Source organism: Alosa pseudoharengus, unplaced genomic scaffold (genome assembly GCF_046254945.1).
Source record: "Alosa pseudoharengus isolate Yale_2024_CS ecotype anadromous, Long Island Sound unplaced genomic scaffold, YU_APseudo_1.1 YU_APseudo_1.1_scf_1, whole genome shotgun sequence".
NCBI classification, from domain to species: domain Eukaryota; kingdom Metazoa; phylum Chordata; class Actinopteri; order Clupeiformes; family Clupeidae; genus Alosa; species Alosa pseudoharengus.
Window position 1 is genome coordinate 30,215,914 of NW_027468564.1, and position 18,822 is coordinate 30,234,735.

General features: G+C 40.7%; 1 protein-coding gene and 1 long non-coding RNA gene across 2 annotated transcripts in view; one reads left to right on the top strand and one right to left on the bottom strand.

Annotated features, from left to right (window-relative positions):
• Positions 1-306: 306 nt before the first annotated feature.
• The window catches only part of LOC143124761 (uncharacterized), a 43,530-nt gene continuing 25,014 nt past the window's right edge, over positions 307-18,822 (top strand). Inside the window, exon 1 of the mRNA XM_076286470.1 lies at positions 307-382. Coding sequence (XP_076142585.1) covers positions 337-382 — 46 coding nt within the window. The 5' untranslated portion in view covers positions 307-336. The remainder of the gene's footprint in view (positions 383-18,822) is intronic.
• Positions 3,312-7,673, bottom strand: LOC143124779 (uncharacterized). Its single transcript, XR_012987079.1, has 3 exons — positions 7,253-7,673; positions 5,737-5,841; positions 3,312-3,426 (listed from the first exon to the last, which is right to left on the bottom strand). It is a non-coding gene; the product is annotated as an uncharacterized LOC143124779 (long non-coding RNA).

Here is an 18,822-nt window from a genome sequence, read left to right on the forward strand (position 1 = left end):
GGGAAAGAGGCTTTTAAATGAAATAAAAGACTCAAAGACTATGGCATGGCTTTAATAAAAGTCTGAAGAGAAGAAAAGAAAAAAGAGAGAAGTGAAGAAAAACAACTTTTAAGGAAACATTTACTCTTCGTCCACTCCCTGACACACTTGCTCATTAGTGTAATAGTGTGGAATGCATACAGAAAGAGGAAGAGTTTATTGAGAGCTATGAAAAAAGGCTGTAGCTAACCACATGCCTGTGAGAGGGAAGTGTATAAATAAATTTCTGTGTTAGAAGACATTTTGTACAGTCGCGAAAGACAACCATTTGGTGAAGGGCTACCAGCTGTAGACGTTATGGCTAGATTCATCATTCTCTCCTCGATCCTACCGGTAGTATCAGGTAAGTAATAACATCATTCTCTCTCTCTCTCTCTCTCTCATACACACACACACACAAACACACACACACACACACACACACACAAAACACACACTCACACTAACAACAGACCACAATTGAGTCAATTGTAGCAGTCTACTGTTTCACTGCAGTGGTGTGATCTTGTAAACATAGGAGATTCAAGCATGAATTTGAAAACCTTTGAGACTCATTTAAAAACTTTGAGTGTTAGACAAGGATCGAATCCGGTCTATTGTAGCAGGATGCTAAAATAGTTGCAAAACTACACTAAGCATCTGCTATAGCAACAGGGGGACTGAATGTGTTTCAGGAAGTGTAATCAGCGTGTACCCAAATGTGTGAAGACATTACATACTGCATACACAGTGTGCTACTCTGTAGTGTACTGTATACTACAGTTACTAGTTTACGCAAAGCCGTTAAGTTTAAGCTGTTTAAAGCTGTGCTGTGCTTTTACGGCTGATTAAAAATGGCATGCTAGGACACTGCAAAGGGTAGGGTGGCCATTTCCATAACACCAAAAAGGAGAACACTTTGTGGTATTTAGTGAGGCAATAATAATTACATAGGACTCTGGCTATTCCCAACTACAATACAATTTTGTCCATGATAACAAGGCTACTTTCCATTTTGCATAAGTTCAGCTGTATCTAATCCAGGGGTAAGCAACGTATATTGTTTTTTTCTGGTCAACAAAATGGCCCTTTTAAAAGAAAAGGTTGCTGACACCTCATCTAAACCAACTGAAGCTTGTCTGAAATATTGTAAAACCATGTACTTGTTTTAAAAATGTATGGGAAAAGTAAAATCACCCATTAGTTTAGACAGGTCCTCATGTTTCTGCTGAAAAACTGCTAGTTTCATCTCGAGTATACAATACTAAAATGTGTTTTTTGTAATAGCCAGTCGTCTGCATTCAAAAAACGGAATATGCGGTTATATTTCATAACTTTTGCGAATTATTCTGACTGGGAAAGGCTGGCAAGCAAGCCACAGACTAGGTAGGCTAGGCCTGCAAACCCCATGCTGTATCGATGCAAATAATCAGATCAATTTAATGTTAGATATACAAATATACTGCACTCAGATTTGTTGACATCAAACCGAGGAACGGACACCCGACTGCTGTTCCTTCTTGTGAAGTTTCTTCTTCTGTTTATCATGCTCTGAAGGGTAATTTGGTGTCATCTTCTTAATTTATGAGATACAGTGAGGTGCAAAAAGTGTCACTAGTTTACTAGTGTGCCCCAAAATGCCCACTAGTTAACTAGTGAAGGCCATTTCAGCCCCACTAGTTCACTAGTGAGATGTCAAAATGGTCACTTGTTAACATGTAAAGGCCAAAGTACCAACTAGTTTACTAGTGAGGGTGTTGTGGGCCTTACTAGTTAACTAGTGGCATGTATATTTTGTTCACTAGTTAACTAGTTACACCTAAAAAGAGAAACAAGCTGACCGTTTTTGTCCACTAGTTAACTAGTGGAACAATTGAAGTCTCACTAGTTTGCATGTGTGGCAGTGAAGCAGCTCACTAGTTAACTAGTGCCTGAAACGGCTATTATGCAAATTCTAATGAGAGGGTGGGTAGAAGACTCCTATTGGGTATTATGTAAGAATCCCACCCAGTCTAAATGTAAATTTACTGTTCATAGCCTCACGATCAGGTCCTGATGGGTGCCCCTAGTGGCTAAAGTGACACACTGCTCTGCAACGGTACTTCAGTATAGATAGTAAAGCAGAGCCTGCAGTATGCAGTATCTCATATTCTGTCAAAATGGTTTTTAATAACTAGATGTACCGCAGAGCGGTACAAAATATGACCGCCGCCCAGTCCAGCACATTTTTCTCCACAAAAAGAAATCACGCTGAAAGGCCTATATGATTCTAACTGTCTCACTAAATTGCATTAGCCACACTCAATTCTCACTGGTATCTGCTAGACAACAAGTACCAAAACATGATTAGTTCATAGATTTCACATGTAAAATTCATTTTATACAACCCCACTCCCATCTTGCCTGTTTATAATTCTGAGAAATTCTTGATTGTTTGTGTTATGTTTATGTTATGTGTGTGTGTGTGTGTGTGTGTGTGTGTGTGTGACTCAAAGAGCTGTAAACAGTGTTGAAGGCTGCGTGTAGAAATCCGCTTGGAGCTCCAGTGGAAATTTGAATTGCGAACTAGCCTGTCAAACCTTGAAATACAGAACTACCCAGCTAGCCACCAAAACATGCAGTCTTACCTACTGTTTGTAATTTAAAGAAAACATTTGTTGCAGTAGGCTCCTAAATTGCAAACTTCTAGCCTGTTAATATATATGGCTCTTCTATTTCTTATCCTGCACTGCCACCTAGTTATATATATATATATATATATATATATATTTTATCGCTTACAGCCCGACAACATTCGTCAGTGAATCTTTATGGGCACAACCCTCCTACCTGACATGAGGTTAAAACGGAACCCTCGATATATCCTCGATATATCGGACATTACAATTTATGTAATATGATTTACATGCAAACTACCGGAAACATTGACGTCGTTAACCCAACCCTTGACAAAACCAAATCAGACTAAAGAAATTGACGAGCTATACATGTGTGAATAAAATGGGCAGCAAATTAAATTCATTTCTGTGAATCTTACTTTAAGTACCTTTAGTTTAAATCAATGTTTTCTTAAGTTTAAACAGGCCACTCTTGTAATATGATGTCTAGGCTACCTTTGCTTCTAATTAAATATACATTTCTAAAATACATAATTTCTAATATCAGCTGATTACACACATAAACAGTAAAATTAAGCTTGTCCATACATTTGGAAATCCATTACCACAAATGACAAACAAAACAATTCCAGAGAAAACAGTGGACATGTTTATTAGTGTCTAAAGTGTTCCACAATGTGTGTTGCATCTTTTAAAGATATTCATGAGAAATCAAGTTTCAGTGTCCATGTCTGGTCGGTGCCAGTCCAAAGGTAGATCAATGTCTCACTGTCCATTGAGGCCTGTCAACCTGTGAAAATAAAACCAACAAACAATCAGTGTTTTAAACCGGTTTTAAAAACTGTGGAAGAACTGAAGAGAGTCTGAAATAAGTCTGAAATAAGGTTTTTGTCTCTTTAGTAGTTTATTAATCTCTGTGCAAAGAGGTCTCATAACAGTGTTTCCTCTACGTTTATTTCAGCATGGCGGACCACCACGGGTTAATTAATACCGCCATGGTATCAGAATCAGGGTAGACGCACAATGTAGCTGCAGTTGCTTTTTAAACTAGATGTACCGCATAGCGGTACAAAATATGACCGCCGCTCAGTCCTGTACATCCGTTCCGCGAAAATAAATCACACTAATCAATTTGTATCCATCTTTTACTCCATCCCCCACTCTTGAAACTTTTGTGTATGCTTGTTTGGCGTGCCTGTGTGTGTGTGTGCGGCTGCACAGAAAGTAGCCTACTGGCCCTGCAAAGGTGAATAGATTGTAGAAAAGCCAAAAAAGTTGTAGTATTTTTATAAAACCTTTAAAATCTCTAAACAATCACAAGAAGGGCAGTTCATCACAGTTCATCCATTGCAACTGGATTGATGAAAGGTCACTTACACCTGTATGCTAAATTGTATTTGGGAAAAGCAGAAGGTATCAGCATAATGTTATATTTTTATTTATTTATTTATTAATAAACAAAAACATCTCTGTCAGTTCCATGCAGTTTTCAACAGCTATCAAAAACAAAGGTCATTTTTGGATGGATGGATTTTTTGTGAATGTTTCTTCTTCTACATAAGATTTTAGTCATCTTTAGTTCATGTGATAGTTTATTGTCAATGCACAAATTAAGTAAGCTTACCAGTAGTCTGAAACGAAATGCAGTTTTACATCTAACCAGTGGTGCAAATAACTGACTGTTCATACACATTTTAACGGGCCAAGTTGAAGAGCTGTTGTCCGTTATTGTTCGTGCAAATATAGGCTGATTCATGTTCCCTTGCATTGTGTAACTGAAGTCCATGGTTAGTCTGGCTTTCACCATACCAAGCTCAATCTTTTTAGAAATCAAAAAATAAATCACCGGCAGATCAGGCTGGATTCACCCAGCCTAGTCCATGGTAGGCGCCCGATATTGCTTAATTTTCCGATTGAGATATCCACGCTCTGGCTATTCTAAATGCAAAAATGCATCAGGGAGTTATGACAAAACCGTAACTGTTAACAAACTAGATCCTAATAGAAAGCTGTTAGCTTCCCTAAGCTACAGGTATAAGGTAGGCCTATTTACAACATAAATTGTCAATAGGCTATGCTGGCGACACATATAAAATCTCCTTTGGAAACCAATGGCTTACGCCTTACAGTATCAAGCGGACTTAAGCTGGCACATCGTGGCGAAAAGTTTTAATAAAATTCACGCAGCTCCGTGAATCACGGAAAGCGCGAATTAATTAGTCACTTCTAAATGGGACCCACTACACAGTAGCTTAAGGTTTGTTGCTAAAGCAGCCATAATGAAAGCCATAATGAAGGTGTCATTGTTTGGATACTTCACACACACGTGCTTTTTAATCTCACAGACTACAACTACCAAGCTGGAATCAAAGCACATCGATTCCCCTCTCACACCCTGCACGCACTTCAAACAAATAAACAGGCGTCTCAGTCTCACACATGTATAGCCATAGGCAAAACTGTATCAGACCGGTGTACCGTTGGTAAATCTTCCATTGCACAGAATGATTTTTGTAGCACGTGCAACAAATAATATTACGATTATGTGTACAGCCCTGCCTTGGATACATCTCTCAAAGTGCGCTCTAAAATATTTGGTTTAGATGTAGATCATCACGGGTGCGTTAATTTTGAAAATAGAGTATTGAAGTAGCCTAGTGGGTGTTTGGGAATGAACAGAGCCGGACAGTAACGGAGTACATTTACTTGAGTACAGTACTTGAGTACAATTCTGAGGGATCTGTACTTTACTCGAGTATCATTTTTGGGGAGTACTCATGGCTTTACTCAAGTACATTTGAGAGGCAAATATTGTACTCTTTACTCCACTACAGTTAGCAAGGAGCTCTCTCCAGATGTATAAGTTTGCCATGGTTTCGTAGTAGATTTGCGTAAGCGCAAAGTGGTTCACTGTGTGTGTGTGTCTGCGTGAGGCTATGTTCAATTAAACTCGGTAGCTTATCCGTCTGGTCAATAGCCTCGCATTCAGGCCACTTCAATCGGAGCATCACTACTTTTTACATTAAATTATGGTGCCAGTTAACCTCCATACTCCATGGGAACATGAAAGTAAGACTTGTATAGTTGAAAGCCCACTCACCACATCAAGGTGCAGGCCACGAGTGGGGTGTTAGTAGGACAAGACACCTGTCTCTGCCGGGAGTAATGCGGAGTGAATGCTGAAGGTGGTCTTTTTCGTTGAGGCCTGACAGACAACAAAGAACAAACAAAGAACAAACAAAGAACAACAAAGGACAAACAAATTTAGGACAATCATTGACCCTTGTACTAACTTCACAAGGACATACATAGAAAAGCATGACCACTGCTGTGTATAACATACATCGAACTAAAACAAGAAAATTTCATGTGTTATCATGTTTATGATTAAAATGTATTCGCTGACGCTTTTAGTCCTTGGTTAAAACATAATTCTCATAAATCTGTTTCAGTTGGTTTCACCTAGCTCGAGTTACCAGGCAGCCACAGCGCTACAGTCTTGGGGCATGAACACGGGCAGTAAGTGTAACGGCTGTAGCTGCCTGGTAAAGAGGTCTATGCGAAAATCGCAGGAATTCCCCTTTACTATTTCGGAAAATCATAGAGTGTTAATAATAGGGAAAAAATAAAAACAATATGCAGGTTACAAGGCAGCCACAGCACTACAGTCTTGGGGGCATGAACATGGGGGCTCATGAGCATGCCCCCAAGAGTGTGGTGCTGTGGCTGCCTGGTACAGAGGTCTATGCGAAAATGGAGTGGACAATGGAGAAAACGCTTAGCTTACTCCGTTTATGACAGAAATTAACTTGGTGCCAACATGTTGTAGAAACACAACCCACAGCACTGCCTTTGGTGCAAATCTCCTTTACTTTTGTTGGTTAGGCTATAGTCCGCTATTCACTAGGCTCACCGCAAGTGCATACACAATGTTTTTGGCCAAGTTTTGCTTTAATCCAGTTTACCTTCGTTTCTACCAGTCGTTGCTTTTTTTTTTCCTGCGTCGAATTGCGATTGAGTGCGCATCTAATGTAACAGTGGTGTCTCTGCGGAGACATCCACTCTCCATGTTTCATTTTTGCTGTTGTTGCGAGCGAACTAGTAGGCTACGATATGGGAAATGCTTTCAATACGATCTGTATTTCCTCTCCCGATACACGTAAAAAAAACAACGATTTCATAGGTCTACAACTGTAAGATTGACTCTATCGAGTGATGGCCACAGGAAAACCCACTCCTAATAGCTCGTCGCTTTACGCGCAAATGGTTGACCACAAACCAGAGGCTGAACCGTGGCGCTTAGCTATAAACTGAGGAAAAGTTTAATAAACACACATGTATTTACTCTACCGATACACGTAAAAAAACAAGGTTCCATAGGTCTACAACTGTAAGATTGACTCTGACCGAGAGTTGGAAAACCCATTCACAAATTAGACTGTTAGCCACTGTTAGACTTACATTTCTTCTCCCGAAATAACTATGCTAGGGTAACATTACTTATAAGACCAAAGGACTGATTAACGTTGTTTTCATGAGAGAAAGTGATAGTTGTGTAACTTCAAAAATGTTATCAAGCAATTGTTATGGTAAATTCAAGTAATTCATGTACTTACCTTGATCGGTGGAGAGTTGTTGTTAGCTGGAGGGTGGTGATCTGCTGTTTCCCACGACAAGGTGATATCCAAGAGTCGTTTTTCAGAAAATATAGCTTTTGGCTGAGGATTGCTTTTGACAATGGAAGTGCTACTCTGAGAGCGGCAGGAATAATAAACTTCTGCTGCAGTTATACTTATATGATGTTTCCACTAGCATATGAGCTAGTTTACGGTTGATTTCACTACTGTCAAACAGCAATACAATAGCATTAGCTAAATAACTCGCAAATATGAGCTAGTTTACAGTTGATTTCACTACTGTCAAACAGCAATACAATAGCATTAGCTAAATAACTCGCAAATATGAGCTAGTTTACGGTTGATTTCACTACTGTCAAACAGCAATGCAATAGCGTTACACTTAAGAAACATAAAAATAGATCAAAGTATAACCTAAAGTTAGCTTATTTTCCCGCAATTACAGCAGGGTTAATCAGACAGCGTTGTATGCAGTCGTAGGTGACGTCACACAAACCAGCCAATCACACCACTGTTGCTGTGAAAGGGTCCACTTTAAATATTAAAACTTTTACCTCAGGCATCGCTTGAGCAACTACGCTTCAAACCCAGCCGAATTCTACTCTCGACTTTGGACGAATGAGGTGGCGACACATCATCTATTATGACGTAATCATGCAGATCTGGTAACCCATGCAGATCAGGTACCCACAGCAGCATCGCCATCATCAGCAGCAGCATCGCCATCATCATCATCATCACTGTTGTCGTTTTCCCATTCGCCAAATTCATCATTATCTTCATCATCAACAACAACCTTAGCATCAACTTCTCAGTTAACACAATCATCTCCATTGTCTTCAACTTCATCACCATTGTCATTATATGGTATGGAAAAAAAACATAGTACTGCAACAATGGCACTATCACTGAGGGCTAAGCATATAGCAGTTTTAATCAGACATCAAATTAATTGTGATTTGTCACTGCTAACTATGCCTTAGCCTTTAGTTATAGGGCCCAAGTTTAAATGGTAGGTAAAGTGCAAAGACTATCAACAAGCAAAGTTATCGTGCATGAGCCATAGTTATCCTGGCATGTTGGAGCCTTGAGCTGACCTCTCAATGTTTGTGGTTAAGGTCTCGCTCGTGGTGTTAAATCAGCCATCACATGTTGTTATGTTATTAAGAGCCTATGACATCAGTGACTGGAGCTTTTCTTTCTTTTTTTTGCTTTAGCTTTTATGTTTATGCCTATAGCCTCCTTTCTGGGTTGACTGTGATGGTTTTGTCATTTTTTACTAGTGCCATATTTAGCCATTGGGTTTACTTTCTTATAGGTTTTCTTAAGTTTTTTTTTCTTCCCTGTATAATGACTTTGACTTTGATATTTACTATAGGTTATTATGATACTTATTATGACCGCCGCACAGCGAAGCGGCGGTCATATAGGTTTAGTCAGATTTCTTTTTTTTTTCTTTTTCGCATGTCCAAATTTCCGTCAAAGATTCCCGGGACACTGTAAGTACACGAAACTTGGTAGGCATGTAACCCCACATGGATAGCATGGAACCTCCTTTTTTCGTTTTGATCTGTAGCCCCCCTACTGGACTGGACCCCCAAAAGGAGGGTAGGGCAGACACAGTTTTCTGTGAATATCTCGAGAACCGTAGGGTTTAGCAGGACCATTTTTTTTTTTTTTGTATGTTGATCTCAAAGGGCCATGTCAACCCATTCCATAACCACTCATTTCATGTATAGCGCCACCTAGTTAAACACAAAAAAGTAAAAATGAGGTGTTGTAATCGCAGGTATCTGTGACCTAACATAGTCAAAACTGCACGAAATTGGAAGTGTAGGATCATTATGACACCCTCTGAATGCACGTCAAGTTTCATGGAATTCCGTTCATGGGGGGCCACACAATAAATTATTTTATGTTACTATACACCAACTGGCCTGTAGGTGGCTGGAGACAGTTTTCTGTGAATATCTCGAGAACCGTAGGGCCTAGGAGGTCCACCTTTTTTTTGTATGTTGGTCTTAAGGGGGCATGTCAACCTATCCCATTACCACTTATTTCATGTATAGCGCCACCTAGTTAAAATTTAAAAAGCAAAACATTAGGTGTTTTCATCACAATATCTCTGGCTGACATGGTCAAAACTGCACGAAATTGAAAGTGTAGGATCATTATGACACCCTCCGAATGCATGCCAAGTTTCGTGGACTTTCGTTCATGGGGGGCCTTACAATAAAATAATTTATGTGTACATTTAGTGACCGTACACCAACAAGGATTCCTGGGACACTGAAAGACCGGGGTACACGAAACTTGGTGGGCTTGTAACCCCACATGGATAACATGGAACCATCGCTTTTCGTTTTGATCTGTAGCCCCCCCGCTGGACTGGACCCCCCCGAAAGGAGGGTAGGGCAGACACAGTTTTCTGTGAATATCTTGAGAACCGTAGGGCCTAGGATGACCATTTTTTTGCGTATGTTTGCCTCCAGGGGTCATGTAAACCCATTCCATATGCACACATGTGCATAAACAGATACACACGCACACACATAAATTCACAGTAATCCTACGTATGACACATACTCACACAGTAGACATATGTACGCATACATGCACATGCACACACACAAGCACATAAACAGGCAAACACACAAGCACATGCACATGCACGCACACACACCCACCCACACACCCACAAACATAAACATGTACACGCACACATGCACACAATTCAAGAATTTCTCAGAATTATGAACAGGCAAGATGGGGGTGGGGTTGTATAAAATGTATATTACATGTGAAATCTATGAACTAATCATGTTTTGGTACTTGTTGTCTAGCAGATACCAGTGAGAATTGAGTGTGCATAATGCAATTCAGTGAGACAGTTAGAATCATATATGCCTTTCAGCGTGACTTATTTTTGTGGAAAACATGTGCAGGACTGGGCGGCAGTCATATTTTGTACCGCTCTGCGGTACATCTAGTTACTACACCATTTGTCATTTGTGCTGCAAACTACACCTTTAGCATTTAGCATTGTTTATAATGTTGCCCTTTAGCTTTTAGCATTGTTGCTAATGTTGGCTCTTCCCACAGTGTGACTGTGATAGCATCTGTGGCACTGTTTGCTGTGTTTCTGACAGTGGGGCTCCCACTGATATGTATCTATGTGTGCAGGGGAGACAAGAGACATGGTGAGTGTGTCAGAAATGCATAATGTTGTACATTTTCATATTCAGCTGTGCTAAATACCAATCAGAGGTAAACACACACACAAACACACACAAATACACACACACACACACACACACACACACATACACTCTCAGTTGTGTTGCGCGGTCTGCCTGAAATTAAGCGGTTGCCCGCGGATGACCGCGGTTACCCGCGGTTATGAGTCATAAACAAAATATTTTAATGATATTCGGGTCATTTGCGGACGGGTTAGTTAAAATTAATTAAATATATTAGAAAAATTGAGATAGTCCTACCGCACACTGTTTTGACGTTTCACTTGATTTTATTCAGAGCGAACAACGCGTTTCGCATATAGCGTCCTCAGGTTTTATTCAGAGCAAACCTGAGGACGCTATATGCGAAACGCGTTGTTCGCTCTGAATAAAATCAAGTGAAACGTCAAAACAGTGTGCGGTAGGACTATCTCAATTTTTCTAATTAAGTATGTTCCTGCAATCTACCTGCACCTAACCAGGCTGTGCGTGGATCTTGGTATTATTTGGAATAATTAATTAAATATATATTTTCTACAAATAGGCCTACTTAGAAAATCACGAGAAGGCTAGCATCAATACAGTAAAGCATCAATACAGTAAAGTCAACAGTAAAGAAGCTGAAGACGCGAGTTAAAATAATAAAGACACCCCTTCAGGGAAAGCAATATAGGCTATGGGAAATATTGGGAAAAGTTCTTAAAGAAGATGACAGTACAAGTTATGGTCTATAGGCCTACTTCTTGCGAAGCCATTTAAAAGTAGCCTATGACAGCCAAAACGGGCAGCCTGTAGGAATAAATGTTATGGCACAGACTACACAGCCATATCTACCGGTATGTATAGATTCGCGCATGCATAAAAGTTACCTTAGTTCGTTGTGTTTGTGATTCGCGCATGCATAAAAGTTACCTTAGTTCGTTGTGTTTGTGATTCGTTGTGTTTATAAACCAGTTCTTACACTAACGTTTTGACCAGCAATGTATCTCTCTTGCCTACCTTGCCTCACCATTTCTGTTTTCGAAAGAAAGATGTATGTAAGATGTCCATGGCCTTCAAATCTTATCCTAGTGTTCTAATCCTTGGTGGTTGCGTGCGTGCTTGCGCTCTTATTCTCATTCTCTCTCCTGCGCAAATGTCCTGCATGCCTACTGCGTGTAGTTCTACTGCATAAAGTTTTGCAAATAAATTAGTTTGATTTACAGAAATGGCCTATACTGTCACACTGCATGCAGGGTATAACCAAAAGCACACCTTTTGTAAATAAGCGGGTCGGATCGCGGGTCGGGTATAATTTTGTCCTAATTAATATTCGCGGTCCGAGTTGCGGTTGGGTTGATTAAAATATCGGGCGACCGCGGGCCGCTTGTGACCAAACCCGCGCAACACTGACTCTCAGATAGAATAACACTCGTATGTGTTTTTCTCAGTTTCTGCTGTGCCTCTTGGCCAGATAACTGCGGCTCCTTCTGCAACACCTGAGGTTAGTTGTGATATCAACTTCTTTCACACTACTGAACACCACTCAACACACATCAATCAGACACACTGAACTCCTCCCTCAATCAGAGGTGATTTTTAGAGTCTGTGGGGGCCCTAAGCAACAATTCCTAGGGGGCCCTACCAACCTAGCCTGACGAGCCAGACCCACATTAAAATGTAGGGTCTGGGGACTCACCATTCACAGTGCTCAGTCCGAGGGGTGGGATAATCGGTTGTCTTTTAAATTCCGTCTGCACGCAATAGGATAGCGCTACAACTCATGAGTCCCATGCGTTTTTCCACCAGCGGAGCTAGTTGGCTAGATCAAACTTTTGCCAACTTAAAAAAAGCTTAACTCATGTCACGCTTCGCCAACAGCAACATCCACCTTCTTTGTTTTCAAGTAGCAAGGAATTCACGCCGAACTCTGCCATCAATCATTATGTTAAGCCCGCCTAACAACTCTATACACGATGTGAGTGGCCTTATCGAAGTTTACATTTTCCAGCTTGCTAGCCCGGGCAGCAAATTAAATTTGCTGAACAACTTAAATTCAAATTTAAATTTGCTGCCGCTAGGGTGCGTCTAGATTTCTAGGCTACTACCGACCAGTGTTCACCACCATTATGTTAGGCTATAAATAATCTGATACCAACAAAAAATATATTAAATAAAACCTTTTTTTTATTCCAAATGTTCCAAACATGGAAAAACCTTATTATTTTTAAAAATATAAATGTAAAGAATAAAAATATATATAAATAACTAACAATTACTTTACAATTCCAATATAAACTTTGTACAAAATATAAAGTATATACATGAAATAGTTTTATTGGGGTCCTATACCCAAAATTAGTAATTAATTTATCTTAATGAACTCTATTTTATCTCCCCTTTCAATATTGTGAATAGTAAACGTGGGCACTACAACACTAGACTACTATAAGTTTGGCATTGATGGACAGTTTAACACAGAGCCTGACTGACTTATTCTAATGACTTCTTTGGATAAAGTCTATCTTCCTTTTATTCTTAAATAGGCTACTTTGTTTGCCTACAAGAAATATTAGCATGCAGAGTGAAAAGTGAGCTACAGGAGTTGGAGCTGGGGAAAAAAACAGCTGGCCTATAAAGAGGAATGGAAAGAAAATGTTGTGTTCATCCTACCTGGATTCACAAATACAAAGCCTGTGTATCTGATATGCAACAACGCTGTCGCTGTTTGAAAAGAATATCATACCGCACTACGAAACGCAGCAGCACCTTGGTGGTCTATCTGCTCCAAACAGAGGCACAAAAGGGCAACATTAAAGCGCTGGCCGAGGGCTATACACAGAGTAGGCTAGCAGGATAGCTTAAACTTGAGGTGATATTTCAATTCCATGCCGATTCTTTAAAAAACATTTTTTTTAAGTAAAACGCCCATTCAGCTGACCAAGAGTTCAGAACTGCGTTAATGTTTATTATCTTCTAGCAAGTGTCTGTGTCAGTTTAAGGACAAGAAATGGTGCATCAAAGGGTCAAATATTAGCAGCCAAATAGAATCGTTGATGACGATGTAAAAAAAAAATCTGTGGCGGCACACGATTAATGTGATTTAAAAAATGAACGCGTACTTGGTCCTTATCGCATCACGATTAATACAAATGCAAACATAATGTTAACCATCTCCTTGCTTAACTAGTTGTAACTATCGCTAGCTATCTCAAGTATATTGTCATTTAGATGTAGCAAACCATGTTCAATCGTTCTGCCAATTAGCATTCGGCCTACTATAACTTCAATGAATCAATGCCAAACTCCGATGTTGATCCGTCATCACTTTACACCCTCGATTGACGTTTACCAGTAGCCTAAATATGTGCAGATTATTTGAACTCTTCTGAACACAGATCCGCTGTTTATATGCCATAGCATACATGTACAGATGTACTCTTTGTACAACAAGACAGGAGCACGCAAAATCACGTAATCCATCATTCCATCTCTATGGACGAAATTCTTGCATGTCGCACCGGAAAACGCGCTGAGACCAGGTCTCGGGGCCCCCCAGCGGCTCGGGGCTCCAAGCAGTTGCCTGCCTTGCCTGTTGACAACGTGCACTCTGCCCTCAATGTTCATCTATCTATGGAAATATTTTTCAGCAGGCTGATTATGAAAATGATCTGAGAACAACATCACAGCAGGATGAAGTTCCCTCCAACACCACAGCATCTGAATCAGTCTACCAGAGCCTGAACCCCGACACCATAGTACAGGATCCCGTCTACCAGGGCCTGAACCCCAACACTATGGTACAGGATCCAGTCTACCAGGGCCTGAACCCAGACACCATGGAACAGGATCAAGTCTACCAGCACCTGAACTCCAACACCATGGTACAGTCTATCAACACCTGAACCCCAACACCATGGTATCAACACCTAAACACATCATCTTGCAGATAGACTCTCAATCACACTGTGAACCCCAACACCGGTGATGGTGATTCAGCACATCAGTCCTACAAGCCCAGCACCAATCATCTTCATTTTCTCTGAATCCACTAATTACAGACATCCAAACATGCCAGCATAAGAGGAAGTTAACCCTTTTCAACCCATCTCATCTGTGAAACATCTACATGAACAGTCTAACCCAAATTTAGTCCTTCATCATTTTATCCTTAAAACAGTTTAAGTTTTAAAGCAATTCTCAACAATTTTAGGACAATTTAAAAACGGTAGAGTACAGTAAGAATAAGTGCATCAGTGAGTGCTGTTTTTAACAGTTACGTGTCAGTTCAAGGTGGCTGGTAAGTGCTAGGATCAGCAAGACACTTCCCCTCACTTATGCTTGTCAATAACCTTTTCTTTGAGTTGTTTAGCGTTATTTTGTCTTCATGATAGAATAAATGTTTTAGCCAAGTTAGCTTAAAAATAGGATTTACTTTTGTGAAGCACAGCTACCCGTAATGACTATGCTATATGATATTCCAACGCAAATTCCAGTCTTACTTAAAACTGCAACAGTTAACAATGATCTGGTGACAAAATGTACACTTGTCATCATCCAAAAAAAGTCAAAGTTTTTTGGTATAACCCTCACAGCGAGATAGATATTGACCTAGCCTACCCAGTCATTCAGTCTAGTTTTAGTAGCTGCTCAGTTAGCACCACATCCTTTCAGACACACTTGTGGTTCCACTGAATGGCTGTCGAGGGAGCAGTGTCATCCGGATAGCTCTACTGGTGACCTGGGGAAAGCTGGTAGTTTCTCTGGCTACAAGGGAACACGGTCACCTACCAGCTTTTGTGGGAGACGCAGGGAGTGGGGGTGCATCCCTCTCTCTCTCTCGGTTTGTTTACAACGGTACAGTGAGTACAGAAATGTCACTGTTTCAACAAGAACTCTTCACAGACCCGCAACGTTTTTTTCCCCTTGAACGGCTAACTTTTGTATTTACATTTCTATGTGATTTGTGAATAGTATGCTATTGAGAGTGAGTGTCACCCCTATTGTAGTAACCTTTAGTGACACTGAATCAACTGTATTGGTTTCATATTAGAGTTTTTTTTTAGGTTCAAGATTATATATAATGGGAAGGGGGCCTATTAGCTTTAGCCTTAAGTGTTTTTGTGATTTTGTTTTGATTCAAAAGAAAAACATATATGTTCAGTGTTAAAATGAGGGTGTGAGGCACAATGTATTTACATTTTTGACCCTATGACAATCAATAAATGCTTTATATCGAGATGAACTCAGTTTGTCATTATTCAGTCATTGCATTACATTTTTGATTAGCTGAGGAGACCACTGCATTGATATCAGTGCAGGAATTATTACTTAATAATCTTACAAACCCAATTTTTGTTTTAAGAGTGTACAAACCCAATTATGGGCCACTTATCATTTAGGGGTTGGAAGCTTGTCTTAACATCACACTTCTGGTTTTATTGTGTTATGTGTTTGTAGTGTACCAAGGCCATTTCTCTGTAGGTGATTCATGGATTATGATCCATGAGAAGAGACTTTCCTTAACCTTGGTCAATGTGGACGCTTGTATCACTATAGTTATAGTTATCTTTATCGTTATCGTTCCTGGTGTGAATGGCCCTTTAGGTGGAAAAAATAGGGCTTAAACAAGCCTGCTTAATGAATGATGAGTGTGAGTGAAAAGTGAAAATTAGTAACTAACATAGCAAGCTTAAACAAACCAATTATTTAGAAAAAAAGAATGCAAACCTATTTTCCGTCGAGAAAATGGTTGTGGGATGTCGCTCCCTCGACTAGTTAGATTGACGCACATCGGCGTGTGCGTCAGATGTTTGCGTCTACCGCAGGGAATTGGCAAACAAGTTGTCAATCAGGCACCCCAGCTTTGTTTGACATAATGCTACTGGCTGCAACAAACCTCAAAGATATTCTTGTAGCCAAGGAATAAGTGTCTCAAGTTTAAGTTTCAAGTTTATTGTCATGTACTCAAAAAAGGTTTCGAATGACTAATAATGATTTTACTGTAAAACCCCTAGAAAACACCCTACACAACTGTATTGAATCATGTTATGAGCCTTTTTTTCTCTATGGAGACTCCAAAGGGACCTTATCACTGAAAATGCATACTGACAATAAAACTCTTACTACACAAGAACCCCTTTGGGTAGAAGCATAACCTTTGTGTCAAATGAAACCGAATCCTCTGAATGCATTTGTTAAGAAAAATATATTTTACTCTATAGTGATTTACTTTGAGCTACAGACTCACAAGATCTGGTTCCAGACCTCAGCTGTGCTTCAAAGGTGCGTAGGTGACCTAGAGGGCCCAAATTTAAGCAGTTCCAGAAATGTATGTTCCTGGCTGAAAGGAAAAAGCAGCATTCAAGCCTCTTTGCCAGTCCATTCTCTGACTGTTTCAGAGGTACATTTTCCAAATGAGGTAAAGCATTTGATGGTGGGCCAAAGTATGTAACAGTCATCTTCTAAGTAGATGATGTGCAATGGGCAAAACAATTGTGATGGGCAAAACAATTCAAATGAGGGTGAGGATTAACTGTTCAAAAAATCTGAGCATTCCCTGTACCATAAATATGCCATTTTTCATCAGATTGCCTCAAGATCTTATGATATCCTTCACAAAAGGCTTTTGAACACATATAATTTATTTTGACAACTTTCTTTGAAATTTGAGTGATTTATTCAACGTAGAAACACTTTTTTTGTTTACGGTCAAAAATGACCGCCATAGGAAATGAATGGGAAAGAGTATAATTTTCATCCAGGAGATAAAAGACATCTCCTTACACACACTCCTACAACTTACCACCAATGTTCCCACACACATGCATGCGATTGTAGCCAGTTCACCTTGTTTCCCTGTCTTTTCCCTATGTCTCCCCGTTTTCCCTACATGTCCCACACTGGCCTACTCCCGCTAACTAGGGGGGCGTGGTGATTAGTTACACACCGGAGTTCGTTCGCACTGATTACTGGCCGGACAGTATAAAACCACCCAGGTACGAAGAAGCGTTGTAAGCTCTGTCTGTTTAACCCCCTAGCGTGTCGGATTCAGTCATCAGGTATGTTGCAATACCCCCGTTTGCTGCCGGACTAATAACATGGTTTCATCAATGTTTGTCTTCACCTGTAGCTTCGCGGTCACCGGCAAGTCTACTCCTGCTGCCCGTGTTTTAGACACCATCCCTTATTCATTCTACAGGTATGCACCTATGTTTGTCTTAAATCTCTTGTAGTTTATTTTCTGTTTTGAGTCGTAACATTTTCTTTTGTATGCCTGTAGCGGAACGTGGGTGAGTGCTCTCTGTTATGTTTGCAAAACACTCTTACAGTGCCCGGTTGAGCATAGTGTCTGTTCTGTTCTTAAGGTTACTGTGCCTTAAGGCTACTGAGGCGCGACTGTTTTACGGCATGTGTCGTGGAGTTAGTAATAAAGAGAATGGCATGCTACTAAGCCTGTGTGATTATTGCCTAAATCCGAACACAACATTTGGCGAACGAGGATGGCTGCTTTCGCGGTACCACCTCCCCCACCTTTCCTTCCTGTTCCCGGTGACCCAGCCGTTCCCTGGGACCGATGGCTGAAGTCGTTTGAGGATCATTTACTTGCAATAGGTTACTCGGTCCTGCCAGAAGCGAGGAAGTGTGCTCTCCTCCGCCATTGCCTAGGGCAAGAGGGACAACGAATCTTTGCAACGCTCCCGTTACCGGAGGAGGAAGATGCGTACTCTGCAGCCACAGCGGCTCTGAAGAATTATTTTAGCTCTGGAAGAAGCCGGCGCGTGCATCGTTTTGAGTTTCGTCAGAGAGCTCAGAAACCGGGTGAGCGCGTTGATCAGTTTGTGTTGGCATTACGTGAGCTGGCCAAGCGCTGTGATTTTGGTGCTTTTGGAAGATGGACTTATTGTCGACCAATTAATAGAGAAAACGTCCTGTAACCAGCTGAGGGAGAGACTACTGATGGAATCAGACTCTATGAGTTTAGCAGATGCTTTGGTGCTAGGGAAACAATTTGAAAAAGGCTTTGAAGGAGGCGCGAAAGTTCAGCCGCGCTGTCAGTTCCGAACACAGACCCCGAAGGCGCTGTTGCCGCGATCGAGGTGAGTGACAGCTTGGATGTACAGAGAGTGGACAGGGGGCCAAGAGAGAGTGGGCCTAAGAGCTGCAACAACTGTGGTTCTCCTAAACATGCCGCCAGAGATCCAGCCTGCCCTGCCCAAGGAAAGTGCTGTCGACACTGCAACAAGTTGAATCATTTTGCACGCTACTGTCGTTCATCTCCTGCACAGTCTGCCACTGGTGCTGTCTCCATCAACTCAATGCAGACCTCCCAGC